The 18,728-nt window shown below is 44.6% G+C and overlaps 1 protein-coding gene across 2 annotated transcripts in view; it reads left to right on the top strand.

Annotated features, from left to right (window-relative positions):
- Positions 1-18,728, top strand: part of POLR3D (RNA polymerase III subunit D) — a 335,392-nt gene that overhangs the window by 101,327 nt on the left and 215,337 nt on the right. For both annotated transcript variants that reach the window (XM_086943691.1, XM_086943690.1), the window contains exon 2: positions 2,323-2,498. In XM_086943691.1, the coding sequence (XP_086799817.1) occupies positions 2,334-2,498 (165 nt within the window). In that variant the 5' untranslated portion in view covers positions 2,323-2,333. The remainder of the gene's footprint in view (positions 1-2,322; positions 2,499-18,728) is intronic.

An 18,728-nucleotide genomic window follows, 5' to 3' on the forward strand; every position in this document is an offset into this window, starting at 1 on the left:
CCTCATTTAGGCGGAAGTACCAACTCCACAGTAATGGCCTACTGGAAATTGGATCTGATTGATTTTAGAATCTTCAGTCTTAGTTTACTTTTCACTTCATTAAAGAAAGGGCAGTCATGAGGTTTGGTTCCGTGTTTCGGTGTATTCATTATCTATATGCATAGTTGCGCTTAGTGTCTAATTGGTCAGAGATAAAGAAATTTGCGTGAATTAGTGGCTTATATAGATGCACGTTGTGAACAATTCACCCTCAGTGTAACCTTTCAGTTTGCAATTTGCAGAGGTTTTGGAAAGGCCCATTACTCATGTAGTTGTGGTTAAAAACCTAGATGTAAAGATTGATTCTTCGCTGGCTTTATCAGATCACATTTCTTCGATGGTGAAATCGTTTTTCCAGTTATATATGTGAAAACACATTGTGTATCATTTTTTTCCCTCTCTGACAAGGTGCACGTTTTAAATGTGTTTGTATTTTCACTTTTGGACTCTTGTAAATCAGTCTGCCTTAATCTTACAACTTTTTTGATTCACAGGTCACAACTTTTCGAAATTTATGCTGCAACCCGTGCAGTCAATTCATGGCAGAGGGACCATATCTCTCATCATTACATTGGTTATAAATGATCAAAACTAAACATGTGCAAGCGGCTCGTTTTTTTGAGTGCTAATCCAGGTTTGTTTTTCACAAACCTGAATTAGTACTCCTAATGCTGTTTATGTACCCCTGCATTATGTTACCAGAGAATTGCGTAATATTGCGCATGTGTGAAACCTTCTCCGGTTCCAAGAAAGGGAAAAACTGAAAAGGTTGGGAACAGCCACAATTCGCAAGTTTGTGTCTGACCTACCCCATCCCTGGAAGGAGCCTGAGATTTAGTTCTGACAGGGGTAGGAGTTAATCCTTTTCAAGATTGGAATGAGCACTGGACACCTCCAAAACTACTGATGGTGTAGGAAAAGGGGTTTCTCCAAGGGGGAAAAATATTTTGTCTGTCTCGGGAAAAGAATGCTATTGCATACATGCAAAAGCATTTTCGCATGGCCTTTTGGACCCTAGGAACAAACAGTGATTCACAGTTGTTTTCTGAGTGTAGTCCAGGTGACCAGCGACAGCCCCAGGTGTCCAAGACTAATTTTGCAAATCTGTCATCCTAAAATCGGTAAATCTGAATTTATGCGAGGTAGTGAACTTGTGGGTTCAAATGTCCACATTTCTTTCTGTGTGAACTGTGTCCTTCGTGTCAGTACATCGTTCTGAAATGCTTTTGATATCTTTTAAAAATAAATTATTTTTAAAGTTTAGGAAAGCTCTTAAAACCCATTTGTTCTCATGCTGATTAGGTGGGCTGCTCTGGACATGGTTGAGGCACTGCCTATCTCTCTCACTGTAGCGCAGGGACACGCCGGTGTGGAGTAACCATGCGCTTTATAAACTCATTATTATTATTATTATTATTTTTATTATCTGTAGTTATTTAAATTTCTGACACTTACTGGATGATTGAAAGTGAGAGACACGATTATTTACAGTGGCAGGACTTCATGTAGTTATTATAATTTAATGGAGTTTTAGCTGCACAATTAAAACCTGTTACAGACTGTCGAATTATAGTTAGATTAATTAATAATATAGCACTTCATACCTCTCAGGAATGATCAAAGCACTTTAGCAGATGGGTAGCACAATACATTGCTTGGTTGGAATGTTGTTGGTATTTGTTGCATCTTGCCTATGCATGTGGTCAACGGAGTAAGGGATACACCACTTGACATTTCTTTTATTGGTGTATCTGATTGGAAAGTTGTAGGTGGGGAGTATGGCCTACATGGAAATTATTTTGGTGTTGTGTGATGAGGATCGAAATGCTCTTTTCATGTCACTGAGCCAAGTACCTGCACTTTTACCTGGAGTCATCTGAGATATAGTTGTACTTGTCCTTTCCATACTATACTTTCTTCAGCTTTGTCTTAAATAATTTTGACCACAACGCTTTTCTTATATATGTTTGTTTAAAAACATGTGCTACTATTTGCCTTTAAACCCTAGAATTTAGAAGAACTTTGGGGGTGAGAGGTAAAAAGTGTGTGGGCTGATATAAACCTGAGGCTCGGAACAGCTCCTGCTCAGATCATGGTGAATATTCAAGGTCAATTGTTCTTCACTTGCCCATGGACTGAACAGTTGTATGTTATACAGCGTGTTGATGGCTGAACACAACAGTGACTTCAAGCAGGCAGCGCTTTCATACTTTGCATTCAGAAAGCCTGGTCTCATCCCTTCCATTTCTGTGTCGCAGCATTATTTTGTATTTTTGTTGGTAGGAGGAGAAACAATGGCAGATGGAAGTTCAGGCAACGAGCCCAGTACCCCTGGAGGCACTCGTCCAGCTATCCCAGGAGGACGAGGACTAATGGGACGCAGACCCTCAGCCCCAGTCACCCCTGGCCGACTGCCATCCATTCGATCCCGGGACCTCACCCTCGGAGGAGTCAAAAAGGTAAAGGCTAAAGTTCAGCTTGTGTGACATTTATCCTCCATGTTTAATTGATTCTTGTTTTGCATAGAATCTGCCCCCACCTCTCCCAACCACTTTGAAGGTCCTTGACATCTGCTTGCGCTTGTTTCAGTCTTTATTGATGGCTGACATTAATCTGTTCCGACTACAGTCCATTTTTAAGTGCTTTTACTGATGTCTTTGTTTCATAAAATTAAAGAAAATGCACCATAATAAAAAAAATGGTAATGACTTCACTTTATTTACATATTCAAAAAACAAATTTTGCATTTTCGCGTAGCAGCACTTTGGTGCAAATACGGGGCAAGTATTTGAGTAGTATTACAAGAAATGGACCATAGATCCAGAAGTAGCTAGATGGACTGCAAATCCTAGCTTTTCCAAGGGAGTACCTCCATTATTCTTCGTGCGCAGTGAGCCTTCCAATGGGTGAAATTGTGGTGCATTGATAACTCTTCATGCATAGAGTGATCTCACCATCTTGGAACAGCACCCACTCCATTTCCTAAACCGAAAGATCCGTTTTTCCCAGCGTTTTTTTAATCTTTTGAATACTGTGTCCATAAGTGATGCTTGTAGTGTCTCTAGTACAGTGCAGAGAGAGTGCTGGATCTTTCTGGCAAGAACTTTGTACCATTTCACCCTCAACTTTTCTATATCCTGTTTTGTTCCTGTCTAACACCAATTATCCGCAGCTATTGCCTTACTCTGCTCCTTTCCCTCCCGTTTTGCTAGGCCTCTGTCCCTCTCTCCTTGTGCACTGCCTGTGTTCAATTCTCTTTCCTGTTTGACACCCTTCCTTATGGTTTTCGACCATCTACACCTTCCTGTGGCCTATAGCTATTTCTGCCCCAACACATATCCCACTCAGCCCCTTTCCATTTTTGACGCTCGACCCCTGGTCCCATCAACTTACCCATTGGCTGTTAGCGTTCAGCACAACAGTTCAGTCAAGTTCTGAGTATTCAATTATAAAGCCTCTTGTCTAGACTCACTTCACTACTATTTTTGTTGCTCTTTCAAAATATGTCAGTTAATTTTGACAGCTCAGTTTCCACCCTGGTCCTCCTGCATATTAAAATGTTGTTCCCAAAGATCAATAACATTTGTAGTTCAAATTGATACAGGTCCCTTGATAATAACCATGTTAGTTTTGGGGAAAAAATATATCTGTTTGATTCAGGCCAACCTACCATTTAATAATCTTTAATAATCACCAATTAATTCAGATAATGATCTTGACTAATTTCTTCAATTAAATGACAGTACAAACATCAGTGAATTCCAGAAAGGAATTCTTCATTCGTCAGGACATCGCTGAAATATATGTGCAGACTCCAGAATTCTAAACAAAAGATTACACATTTTAACCCAAACTAATTACAGCCTTTATCAATACTGCAGAACATCAGCTTTTTTTGCTGGTGAAAAATTGGCGGAAATCTGTCAAAGCAAACATGTAAATATTATTTCTTGATGGCATACGTTTATATTTTGCTTTAACGGTTATAGCTCCCACCTGTTTTCCAAGAACAACTTCCCACCAATGTTCCCTATGAATGTTTGAGTCTGCCATTAATAATTAACACGTGAAAACCCATTCTTCTATACCTCTTTGTCATCTTGTATTTACAACTCTAACTCCAAGACCTTATTCCCAGCTGGATGTTAACCTTGCATCACTTCATCTAGTTACATACACACACTAACACGAGTAATTTGTGAAGGTAAACACCAACAAAAACAATAATGCACAACTATTCGAACATTTGTAAAAAGGGGTGAACTGTAGGAGTCTAGTGTTTGGGTTTAGCAAGAGACTCTGATGGAAAGTAATGCCCATCAGAAAAGAATTTTCCTGGTGGAAAGACACCAGCATCAAAATAACAAGGGCCCTTTCTTGTGCTTAGGTTATCAATACTCACATAGGCCAATCTACAATGAAAATAAAGTCAACACAGGATTTGGATTGGCGTTATTGTGGCTGTGGGAAACGAGATGGAATTAAAATATAAGTAGAGTGGAGGTGGTGGGAGTGACACTTTTGTCCTATAACCCATGCCATTTCCAGTTTGATCTGTGCCCTGCTTATTTACTAAAATATTTTCTTTTAAGTGACTGCAAACTCCCAGTCAACCATCATCAACCCATTGTTATGCATGGACATTAGTTTCTAGAACAGTATAAAAATCAGCCGCTGCTCTTGAATATACTTTCTCCTTCTATCAGAGAACTCCAATATCAAACCTACCTTTTGTAGACGAGCATTTAGGGCTACAGAACCGAATCAAGCCTACAATGAAGGCATGATCTCCTTCAAGTTAGTTTTATCGAAGTGGCACTTATTGTCAGTCTTTAAATGGTAGCTGAGAGCAGCGGTGTAGTTGCCTATTATATTAAATCTGATCATGGCTTTTAACACCTTAACCAGGGGCTACATTCCACTATCTTGGAAATGCTCTTTATTTTGCTTGGATTGTTCATGAAAGAGAATCCAGCTGGTGGTCAAATCCATAGTTTTATTGTGAAATCTGCTGCAGCAATCAATGGTCTTGAGGTAGATGAAACTGTGCAAAGTGGCGATTGACCAGACAGTTTAAAGATGTTTAACACTTGCATACAGGTGAAGGAGTTAAAACTGAATTCTTTAAAACACAGTCAGAAAGGTTGAAAAGTACAATTAACACCTTTTGACTTATGTTTGCTCTTCTTAGATAGATACTTGGATCTGTCTTATTAGATATGGAAGATATGGAATTTCAAATATGCTATTTTATGTCATCATCATCAAAGCTTTATTTGAGAATTATACTCATAAAAGCTCAAACTTACATTTAAAATACATTGTTTAAAAAAGATTTTTCCTAATTATACGACATTATAAAACAATTGTACAGACATAAACATTAAAAATCTTTGATGTATGATTACACAAAAACCATAGAAAGTACTCCAGTCAATTTACATTAGTAGAGATTGCCCTCCGTCTAATGGACCATGCCCACCCCAAATACTTTGCTGTTCCTAAGACAATAGGCATATCAGTGGTGGTACAGAGTATTCGTAGTGCTTCAACACCCCTAAATGTCCCTAGATTTCTACAGACAGGTGCTAACCATACTCTTCTCGGGGTGGCGTAAGCTTTGCATAAGAATAGAAAGTGGCCTATACTTTCATCTGCCGCACCACAGGCTGGACAGCAAGAGGTGGTCGAACTCCTCCACCTGCCTGTCAATGATCTTAGAGGGAGGGCACCTGATCTTAGCTGGAAGAAAAGCTTCCTGTCCCCTGGGTTGGTAATACTGTCCCAATATGGTTCCAATGCAGGATACAATTTGACGTCAAAGAAACGCCCCGTCATTGTGTCAGATCTCGTTTTACTCCAGAGTCTTCCATCTACCCAATCCCAGTATAAGCCTTTGATCATATTTTTACTTGGGAAGGGTTCCCCAGACGGATTGTCCCATAGATTAGAGAGGACAAGATCTCCTAATGCAGTCCTGAGATTTTTTAACCAGACTATCTTGTGAAAGGTGTCAGCTTTGATTATGGCCTGGAACCCCTCTGCATAATGCCGGATCTCCGGGGTAGTCCAAGGGCGTCTCCAATAGAGAATCGGGCGCAACCTCGCTTGGCTGCTAACTGATCTTCTCCCTAGATCAAGACCAAGTGGGATTAATGGTGTACTCTGCGGGAGTCCTGTGATTCCCCTAAGGAACCTATTCTCAGATATCTGCAAGGGGAGGAGATTCCCAAATCTCCACAGCTCAGCCCCATACAGGGCAGACCCAAGAGCCTTGGCATCATATACAGCCAAGACGGGTTTTATAGGCTTGGATTTCGACTTTTTGTGTTCCACCCTAAGCGCCCCGAGATCTGTTTGTGCCTCAAAACAGCTTTTTCTATATGCTGGGGCCATCTTGACTTATTTGCTATCTGTATCCCAAGGTAGGTAAATACAGTAACCACCTCAAGCTGACAGTTATTCAAGAGTATTTTTAACCGGGTCTACGTTTTGATGTAAAAGCCCTCAGCTTGGTCTTGGCCACGTTGACTTCCAGGCCATGCTCCCCACAGAAGAGGTCTCGCTGCAGGCCAGCCGGCGTTTTGGATAGAATCAACGTATCGTCGGCGAACATCAGGATCGGAACCCTGAGGCCCGCCAACGAAGGTGCGTCGACACTGGCTTCCAGCATCTGAGCCACTATCCCATTGACAAATAGGGAAAAGAGCAGGGGTGCCATTGCACACCCCTGTCGTACTCCACGTTCGATCGGGAAGTCGGCAGATGATTCGCCATTCATACCCCATTGGACTTTAGCGAAGTTGCTTTCGTGCAACCTCAATATCAGGGTAAGTAACTCAGCCGGAAGACCAATTTTGCTCAGAACTGCCCAGAGCTTTCTCCTTGGGACCAGGTCGAAGGCAGCCCGCAGGTCGACAAAGGCAACATACAGGCTGCCCTCGCCAATCAACACCGTCCCCCACTGCAGCAGAGCAAAGCGAAACACCTGGTCGACTGTACTTGTAGCCCGCCGAAAACCAGCCTGATAAGGGGACAGGGCATTGTTCTCATCAACCCAATCCATTAGTTGATTAACCACCATTCTCCCTATCACTTTTTGGACGGTGGCGATCAAGCTTATCGGCCTGTAATTGGCCGGGAGGGACCGATCCCCTTTTTTGTATATGGGTATGATGGTTGTTCCCTTCCATAATTCAGGGACAGCCGTTCCCTTAGCAATAGCATTTCCCAGAAGGAATACGTACCTGGCCCACCTCGCCTTGTCGTTTATAAAAACATCAGAGGGTATCCCATCTAAACCCGGGGCCCTTCCCCCGGGGGCAGTGCATATTGCGACCTCTGTTTCTTTAGCGGTAAATAAATTCCCAATAGGGAATACAGCTGAAATTGCTTCCACATCCTTAAACTCCGTAGTCTCAGCATATTGGGGTTTGAAATAAACCACCCATGCACCCTCAGCGACATTGTTGTCGGGTTTATCTGGAGTTCCACCTCTACCCCACTTAACAATATTCCAGAATAACCTGGAGTCCTTAGCCCCGGAAGCCTCCTTTAGTTCTACCCAATGCTTTTCGTCCCATGTTTATTTTGCTAGGGATATACTAGCCTTGTAGCGCTTCCTAGCCCCACTAATCGCAGCCCTGTCCCTATTCCTAATTGCTCTTCCCAAGCTTAGCCTGGCTTCCCTGCACTGATGGTTAAACCACCTAGCTGGTTTAGTTGGTTGTTTCCTATTTGTCTTGCGGGGCCTCAGGAAGTGCGGTTTTAAAAGGGAAAAGAGCTTGTCATGTATGTCAGTTATTTCCCTAGACCGTGGAATTACAGGGTTTGCAGCCTTCATAGCGGTGATTGCAATATCCACCTCAGAATTTATAAAGGCCATAGATTCTGCATTAGCCAATACAATCGGCCAGTTAAGTCTGCGCATGTCGTTGGCCATAATAGGCATTGGTCCATTACTCAATTGGGGATTCCCTGATGTGGCCAACCACCAATTGTGGGTCACACAGAGATGATTGTGGTCACTCTCCAGTCTGCCCTCAATTTTCATGTCGCGTACCAACTGCCACAGATTAAGGCTACAAAGGACATAATCTATCCGACTTTGGTTACGACCATTGTCGAATGTGCATGCACCTTCCCTATCACTCTTCGTTCTCCCATTTAAGGCTCTTAATCCTTGTGCCAGACAAATGGCATTCAGTTGTAATATATCTTTTGTCCACCTCTTAACCGGAGCAAGATTTAATATTGGAACGCCCCATTGCATATCCTCCTCTTGCCCCAAGGGATCGTCCGAGCTGTCCAACGGCTCGAAAGTCCTATTTAGGTCGCCAGCTACTACAACTTTATTTCCCAAGGACTGTATTTCCAGAAAAGTGGACAAAGCCTCTAAGATGGGTGAATTCCCTATGGTACTACCCCTGGCATAGATGTTATAAATATCTATCCCTCCCCCATTTTCTGATGCTATTCTTAACATTTGGATGTCCGTGCAACCCAGATCCACCACTTTGATTGTTACTTGTAAACGTTGCCGTATCCAAATTGTAAGGCCTCTCATCGGTCGACCCCTGCCACCTCTACTAGCCGGGATTGAAAAATTTAGGTAACCAGGAAGAAATATAGGGTCGCAGGCCCATGTCTCCTGAAATAGACATACATCAAAACCGTTAATGAAGTCTATCCAGTTTTGGGTTGCCAGCTTGCTACTCAACCCCGCGATGTTCCATGAAACCAACTTCCCTAAACAGGAGCCATCCATGGGTACTGCTCCTACAGAGGACATACCAGAGTGGCTTGTTGGGATTCCTTCGTACCCCTCCTTATCTCGGTTTTTACCTTCATTATTGTGCTCAACCTCCTGGGTTCCAACAGTACTAAGTGTAATTAGATCCTCGTTATCAAATTCCCCAGAAATTGAAGTAAACTCCCCACATGTTACCTCCACATTCACAGTTTCACAACTAGTTCTTATTTCATTTGATTCCACATTTTCAGTCAAAGGGGTTAATACAGGCTCCCCACGTGTATCCCAGAGATTCATATTTTCCCAGTTGATGGAATAATCAAAATTTGGTCAATAGATCCACCCCGGATCTGTCATCACTTCAAAACGATTATACGTTGGTACATTACAATAGTTTCCCCGTTGTAAGGGTACAGCGAAAGGAACAAATCCTGGGGAGGGGAGATTGTTATAACAACCTACTTCAGTGACCGTGCCAAATTGGATACCTGTTGGTCTTGGATAGAAAAACGTGAGATTAACAACACCAATTCCCCCACTGCTTATGCCCCAGTTTTGCCTCGTAATCGAGCGTACCACCCTGGGATCTTGGAAATTGACAACTATACAGTCCCCCTCCAGGCGCTTAGGAGTACAGCCTATCCAGTTTGTCCTTCTTACTCCAATAATCAACCCTTCCACTTCCCTGGGCAATGGTCTGTTTGTCTTTAACCAGTGCATTGCCTTGTTTTTTAGCATCTGGAAAGATTCTCTTTGCCCAGCCTGCAAAGGCGGTACGTTGGTAAGGATAGCTACGAAAGGGTAAGAATCTGGGGGGAGATTCATAGGAGGTATCCTACGGGGTGCCCTCATAGGGAGTGTATCAGGCAGACTAGGGGCAGAAACAACAGGACGGGATGTTGGATTGCTTGGGGGGGGGTTGGGAACTGTTCAATACAGGATTGCCAGTTTTGGAGCTATCTTTGGTACCCTTAACTACAGTATCGGGTTGCTTTTTATGCTTAGGAGAATTGCTACTTGGTTGGTCCGATAAATGTAAATTAGTCTTGGGGATTTGTCCCATTGGTCGGGGCCTATTTTTAATAGTAACTACAGGGGGAGGAGGCTCAGCGGCAGACACACTGTTAACCTGCCCACTTGGGTTTGGAAGATTGTTACTATCCCCCGTCCTAAAATGGGACTTAAATAAGGATTTAGTGTAAAAGAAGTTATCTAGAGTAGCCTGCTCGAAATGGTCTAATCGATCGGCTAGTCTTTTGACTCGTTCCTCGATGGGAGTCAGGAGAGACCTCATCAACCTCTCCAACTCGAGGAGCAGGGGTGGAGCAGAAGGTAAGGTCTCGGCCAATCCCATCGCTGGAGGGTCACTAAGGTTAGATACAGGACTAGCTGGAGTAACTGTGTCCTTAGCAATCTTGACCCTGTCGGAGCCAGCCCCGATAGGCTCGCAAGGGGGACGCAAGCCTATTCCAATTTTCCTTATTTTTTTGGGATGTTTGGGAAGATAGCATTTCTTCGGGGCAGCACTTCTCTTCCTTTTGGTACACGGTTTATTAATGACCACGGGAGGTGACGCACTCGATTGGGCAGTGTTTACCTCACCAGTGCATAAATCAGTTGGCATAGTAGGCGAGGTAGGGACCAGAATGGTCCTATCATCTCCCACAAAGGAGTCAGCCGATAGGCCGGATGACTGGGAAAAAGCATAAGGCGTTTCTAATACAGCTGGCAGGGTTAGGGATGATAAATGAGGAACCAGTGCCGGGAAACCCAGAGATGGACGTTTCTCCAAGGAAATTTTAAGGAGTTCAATAGATAGCCTACGCTCGGCGCGTTTCTCCGCCAAAGCGATCTCTTTATCAATATCTTGGGTTGCCCGACTAAAGTATTTATCTAAAGGACCCAAAATTGCTGACCCCGCCTCAGGCTGGGGGGAGCTTTGGGCAGTGGTATTTGGAGGGGAAGGCATACTTAGCAAACAGTATACTTTAAGAGAGATAGTACTATGTAAGCCAAAAAAACAGAAATCTCTAAACACAGGAACAAATTATGACAATAAAGCAAAAGACGCAATGTCAGAGAGTGGGCCCAGCCCAGCCTCCTTCGGCCCCTGACGGCCACAGACGGTCCCGCCCTTGTCCCGGGCTTCTCCCGGCGCACTCTCGCGCGCTCCCGCGTCGCGGATAGTGGGCTGGTTCTTATACAGTGTGGTCAATACAGGGGGCGGGGCTAGCAGGGAGAGCGGGCCAGGTGGATCCAATCGGCCAAGCAGGGACTCCTGGGAGATGGAGTCCCCGCACACATGCTCGCAGCCCTGCCCTGCCCCTGATCACCCCTGAAGCGACGGTGAATTCCTCCTCAGGGACGCGGGACCCGCGAAGCGGGTACTGCTAGCAGTGACTGAAGATGAGCACAGCAACCAGCCCAGCAGGACGGACAAGCAATCAGCAAACTTCCAAGGCACAGAACGCAGTCAGAATCCCGCCGGTCAACAGCAGAGTAAAGGTTCTTATGGCCCTGTGTGGAGGGGGCGGGGCTAGCAGGGAGAGCGGGCCAGGTGATTCCAATCGGCCAAGCAGGGACTCCTGGGAGATGAAGTCCCCGCACACACGCTCGCAGCCCTGCCCTGCCCCGATCACCCCTGAAGCGACGGTGAATTCCTCCTCAGCGACGCAGGACCCGCGAAGCGGGTACCGCTAGCAGTGACTGAAGATGAGCACAGCAACCAGCCCAGCAGGACGGACAAGGAATCAGCAAACTTCCAAGGCACAGAACGCAGTCAGAATCCCGCCGGTCAACAGCAGAGTAAAGGTTCTTATGGCCCTGTGTGGAGGGGGCGGAGCTAGCAGGAAGAGCGGGCCAGGTGGATCCAATCGGCCAAGCAGGGACTCCTGGGAGATGGAGTCCCCGCACACACCCTCGCAGCCCTTCCCTACCCCTGATCAGGCCTGAAGTGACGGTGAATTCCTCCTCAGCGACGCGGGTACCGCTAGCTTTTGACTGAAGATGAGCACAGCAACCAGCCCAGCAGGACGGACAAGGAATCAGCAAACTTCCAAGGCACAGAACGCAGTCAGAATCCCTATTTTATGTGTGTTTTCTGTACAGTACACATGCAGCTTCATAGTCCATTCAAACTAGGGAAAAATGTATGTAAGAGAACTTGTTCGGTGTAGGAACCTAGTCTCTGGAAGAGTGTAGGCTTTGATTTAGTATAGTATGACACATCCTGCTTTCCTTAGCTGATGATGGAACTAGGCTTATTTGAAGACCACATCAGAATTATAGAAAGTTATCAATAAAATCGCGGTGGACAAAATTACAAGAGGACAAGCCCTATATTTGTATTCACAGCCAAACTAAACTGAGTAAACTGGCAGAAGCTTATACAAGGTCATTCTTAAGCGTCTGCACAATGTGGACTGGATCCATATAAATCTAGCTAACAATGTAATTGAGTGTTATTTTTTACCTAAGGCTCCTTCATAAACGTTTACTTTTTAGGTCTCGACTATTCTATCCAGTTAGGGATTGAATAGGCGATTATAGTAAGCAGTCCGAAAAGTCTACTTAGCCTGCGGATCGCATACAGTTCATGTGAGGAAGGCGTGTGAGGCAGGCGCGTGCACATCAAACACCATCAGCATCAGACTTCAAAGGAAGTCGCTCGCACACCACCATTTGTCTGAGCCATGGCATCAGACTTCAAAGGAATCCACTCCCCCGCCCCCCCATCAGACTTCAAAAGAATGTGCTCCCGCGCCCCCCCCCCAAACCCCCCCCCCGCCACAGCAATGCCGAGAGCTTGGGTTTTTTTTGCATCCATTTTGCAGGGAAGCCGCGTTTTGTTCGGCGTTCTCTGCACCTTTTTCTGGGTTTTTTCTGGACGAAAGTGAAAGCCTACTGTGCCTGTTAACTGTAGCCTTGCTCCTCAAATGCTGTTGCTGTGTTTCCATCTCTCTAGGGACACAGCTTGAAAACCCTCAACTTGCTAGCTGCAATGCTACATCCACTATGCTTTTGTTGTAAATAAGATGGTGATAGATGACAGGATACTTCTAGTTGATTACATGTAGATTTATTGTAGGACACAGCTGAGTACAAACCTCGCCAGCTGACCAGACCATCAACTGACACAGGTAGAACACTCTGGTACAGGTTAGAACACTCACAGGTATTCTGGGAGGCTGAGAAGGTGAAAACTCTAAGGAAGGGCTAATGACTACTGTCAGCCATATTACAAGAAGAATCAATATACAACAGCTTTGCCTCTAAACACGTTGATCCCTCGCAGACTGTACTGACTCTGCCCCTCCTGATTCTGAACTGACCAACGCAGTCACCATGCAGTCTCTTCTCTCTGTCTTGTGATGTCTGCCCTGCCACCATTTACTTCGGACCCTCACCCCCACACCTCCTCACCCTCACACACCCTCTCACCCTCACACACCCTCTCACCCTCACACACCCTCACTCACCCTCCCTCACTCACCCTCACACACCCTCACTCACCGTCACACCCTCACCCACACACCCTCACCCACCCTCACAACCCTCTCCCTCACACCCTCACCCCCTCACCCTCACACCCCTCACACACCTCCTCACCTCACACACCCTCACTCTCACACACCCTCACCCTCACACACCCTCATCCTCACCCTCACACCCCCTCATCCTCACCCTCACCCACCCACCCTCACTCACCCTCTCACCCTCACACACCCCCTCACCCTCACACACCCTCTCACCCTCACACACCCTCACTCACCCTCCCTCACTCACCCTCCCTCACTCACCCTCACTCACCCTCACACACCCTCACTCACCGTCACACCCTCACCCACACACCCTCACAACCCTCTCCCTCACACCCTCACCCTCACACCCCTCACCCTCACACCCCTCACCCTCACACACCTCCTCACCTCACACACCCTCACTCTCACACACCCTCACCCTCACACACCCTCACCCTCACACACCCTCATCCTCACCCTCACACACACTCATCCTCACCCTCAATCACCCTCACCCACCCACCCTCACTCACCCTCTCACCCTCACACACCCCCTCACCCTCACACACCCCCTCACCCTCACCCCCCTCACCCTCACATCCCCTCACCCTTCCTCACACCCTCACTCACCCTCACACCCCCTCACCCTCAGACACCCTCACCCCCTCTCCCTCACGCACCCTCACACACACCCTCACCCTTACACCCCCACACCCCCTCACCCTCACACCCTTACCCATCCCCTCACACCCCCTCACTCTCACACCCCCTCACCCTCACACCCCCTCACCCTTACCATCACACCCCCTTACCCTCACACACCCTCTCACCCCCTCTCCCTCACCCTCACACACCCCCTTACCCTCACACCCCCACACACACCCTCACCCTCACACCCCCCCTCACCCTCACACCCTCACCCTCACACACCCCCTCACTCTCACACACCCTCACACACCCTCACCCTCACTCACCCTCTAGGATAGCAAAGCATAGCATAGCATAACAAACAAAGCATAGGATAGCAAAACAAAACATAGCATAACAAAACAAAATATAGCATAGCAAAACACAACATAGCATAGCATAACAAAACACAACACAACAAAACATAACATAACAAAACATTGCATAACAAAACAAAGCATAGCATACCATAACAAAGCATAGTAAAACAAAACATAGCATAGTATAACAAAACAGCATAGCATAACAACACGGTTCGGTTCAAAATCTTTATTCGATTCATACAACGAATCATAAAATTACAAAGTTAAAAACATAGTACACAATTAAAATGAACCACTATAATTATACATTTAGAAAAGGGGATAACATTTTTTTTTTTAAATAACCATTTGTCATTTGTCAGAACATAGAATACAATTGATAGTGGGACCCACATTTGTCCCCCAATATGTAGTTATACACACAATGATAATTGTAAATTGGGAGGCCATCATACAGCATATATACAAATTCTCATGGCAGAATACAGGTCTATGGCTAAGTTATCCATAGCGTTTCCTAATCTGAAATGATACTCTTATGAAGTTTAACATGGCACAACAAACTTCAACAGAAGATAGCGATAACAGGTAGTCATAACCTTCTTTATAAGTACATGGTTGCCGCCCCTTCAGGATGGGTTTAATGAATCTAATCCTTGGCTCCTGATAAAGAGAACAGAAGAGGACAAGATGTATGGTACTTTGGTTAACTCTGTTATTGCAAGGACAAGGGGGCAGCCTCTCACACCATCCTCCTTGTTTGGGAAAACCATACAAAAAATGAAGGATATCTAGCCTAAACCTTGTGAGATAGAACCGCCATTGCGTATTAGTTGTAAAAGTTAAATAAAACTGATGCTGAGGCTTGACATAAACAGTTACTTCACCCAGACATGGTGTGTTTAAAGATTTCCAATAACTTGCTTTTATTTGGGCTTTTATGTTCCCCTGATTTTTTTTTAGGGTTATCATAAAGGTGACCCAAACCTATCTTGTGAAACATATTGCTGACATATGACAACCAAGGGATCTGCTTTGCATTATCTAGGGTCATACAGTCTTGAAGGATTTCTTTTGTGAGCTGCAGCTCTTCGGATAACCATATTTTTCCCCACAATAATAGGGGCGACAGACGAACAATATCAGTCACATTGGTCATTCCCATTTCACTGTGGCAGAAACTATTTGACGAGCTGGATGGGATCGATAAAACCCGCTTTAGGAATTTATTTTCCATCACCTGTATTACAGCGGGGTTTTCAGTCCCCCATAACCCCGCCCCATAAGTGGCCACAGATAAACATTTTGATATATAGAGGGTTTTGAGGTGCGCAACTGGTTTTTAGCCCAGCTTACTACAAAAACGGAAAAGGCCCTCTATGAACCGACTTGCACTCTGAACTCGTGCCTTCATTAATGGGGCCCAACAACACATAGCCGAACAAAACATAGCATAACATAACAAAACATAACATAACATAAAACAAAGCATAGCATAACAAAACATAGCAAAACACAACAAAACATAACATACATAACAAAACATAGCATTGCAAAGCATAGCGAAACATAGCGCAGCATAAAAAAACACAACAAAACAGCATAGCATAACAAAACACAGCATAGCATAACAAAACAAAGCTTAGCATAGCATAACAAAACATAGCATAGCATAACAAAACACAACAAAACATAGCATAGCATAACAAAACAAAGAATAGCAAAACAAAACATAGCATAGCATAACATAACAAAACATAGCATAACACACAACACATAGCATAACAAAATATAGCAAAACACAAAATAACATAGCATAGCTTAACCCCTTGCATGCTCATGACGAGCTCAGCTCGTCATGAGCTACAGTGCTCCGGTGCTCATGACGAGCTGAGCTCGTCATGGCCTTTAGAACGCTCGCACGCTGGGCTGATTCCCCTGCTGTGCCGAGCGTTCTAAAGAAACGGGTGTGGCTGTGACAAACTCAGCTCGTCATGAGCACAGGAGCACTGTAGCTCATGTCGAGCTGAGCTCGTCATGAGCATGGGAGCGCTGCGCGCGCCCCCCTCCCCCCAGCACAGCAGGGGAATGTGCCGAGCAGGCAAGGGGTTAACAAAACCAAACATAGCATAGCAAAACAAAACATATAATAGCATAGCAAAACATAGCATACCAAACACAACAAAGCATAGCATAACAAAACATAGAATAGCAAAACAAAGCATAGCATAGCAAAACAGCATAGCATAACAAAACATAGCATAGTATAACAAAACACAGCATAGCATAACAAAACACAGCATAGCATAACAATTCAAAGCATAGGATAGCAAAACAAAACATAGCATAGCATACTGCATCACTCCACACCACCACAGCATCACTCAGGGGCACCACAACATCACTATGCGCTACTGCAGCATCACTGAACACCACAGCATCACCCGTTCGTCATCACAACATCACTCCGCGCCACCACAGCATCAATCTGTGCAACCATTCAACAACACCTGGTTCAAATATGTTCTCTCAATGTTTCAAGCTTTATTACAAATGTAACAAAATGTAGTGTATTTTGTAAAGCGCACAGCTGCCCCAACGGGGTGTCCCGGCGCTGTATAACGCTGTGGCACCCTTCCTGGCTCTCCCTGTGAGATGCTCCTCCTGGGCACCCCCAAGGTGAAGCCAGGCATCCCAGTGTTGTAGGGGCAGTTGTGGAGATTAAGCAAGCTATTGCCCAGAGTTGCAGCGTGGGACCCATGATTAGAGTAGGCGCCGAGGCGAGAATTATTGAGTCCGCGGACATTGAGCCCAAAACAAAAAGATGTTAATATTTCACTTCTGTTCTTGGATTTTCGTCACAATAAAATACACTGAACATAATCTTCACAAAAGTTATTTACAAAACTTTAAGCTATTGCCATTATAAATTACAATAACTTTTATTTAAGTATTAATTATTGGAAAAAAATTAAGCCATTGTTATTTGTAATATCGATACATGTAAGTCACGTAAATACAACACATATTGCATTACAAATACTATGTATTTATTTATTTAAAAAGTTTTTATGTAGCGCTGGCTAGACCCGGAGGTATCAGATCGCTTTACATGAGCATCAGATCATAGTAACAGGTTACATCGTTAAAAAGGTTACACAGTTATTAGAGCATGGTAACATAGTTACTTGTAAGGTCAGGATAAACAATAAGCACAAATACGTAAGGGGCAAAGCAGGCAAGGGGAAAGATTTAAGGGAGGGGGAAGGAGCTGGGGAAGTAGACCGGTAATGAAGGTGGGAAAGAGGGGGGAGGGTGAAGGACACCGCAAGGAAAGAGGAGGGGAAGGGTGACTGGGACACAAACCGGTAGACGAGTCAAAGCAACGTCCAAAGTCCAGTAAGAGGTGTCACATTTGCGAAAGTTATAAATGACAAAGCTATTAGTTTCGCTATTTTCGAAAACAAAGAATAAATAAAAAATGTGTCATTTACAATACCAATAGCTCAAACTTTCCTAATGCGAGACCTATTGCATTGCAAATGCTTGTTCTTACTTTTACCCATCAAATGCTGCTTGAATGTAATAACGAACCCATATTTAGAGCTTTCGAAGTAACAGCTTAACCAATCACAAGTTATTCCCAACTCTGGCATACCTCTGATTTAAGATCAGGGAAAGGTTACACCTTACATCTCATATTATTAATAAGAATGCCTCATTAAATGGATGCCTTTGCAGTTTGAAGTCTTTAGTCTTGCATCCACAGGTTTGAGACTAGTGCATCCGTTCAGCTCCTGGAGGATATGAGGCCGGAAAGCCGGAGAGATTGCAGAAAACTCTTCAAAAGATGATCAATTTTAAACCTTTGCATGCTGCCGTTGGCCGTCGCGAGCACTCCCTCCCCAGTGCTGCGCACGACCAATGGCTGACGCAGCCCCACCCACCCTTTAGAAAGCCCGCACCGCGGCGGAAAAAGCGCTACGGTTAAGGCGTTAAATCTATCTGCCACAAACTGCCTATGCATAAACACAAGTCCTTTCGTCTGTAGTTCTGAAAATACCTTGGGATGACAGCACTTAGAAAGATGATATGCCTTGTAAAGATATTTTAGCCATAAAGGTAGTTTCTCCAACCCACACAAGTCTTCAATGAGCAGATCATGCAATTGCAAAACTTGTTCCCATATTGTAACTTCTAAAAGTAACATTAAAAAATGTTTTAGTAGTATTTGTATTAAGGTCATATGTGTCAAAACCATATACATTACAGCACTTCACAACAGTTTCTGTACAAAGGCTTCAGTTTCCTTGGTGACATGCCAGTTAATACATACCTTTTAGGGGTCATGGTAAAAAAGCAGAGCAGTAGGATGCATCCCACTATCTCTATTGTGGGCTTGCTTGC

This window comes from Lissotriton vulgaris, chromosome 11, assembly GCF_964263255.1.
Source record: "Lissotriton vulgaris chromosome 11, aLisVul1.2, whole genome shotgun sequence".
NCBI lineage: Eukaryota > Metazoa > Chordata > Amphibia > Caudata > Salamandridae > Lissotriton > Lissotriton vulgaris.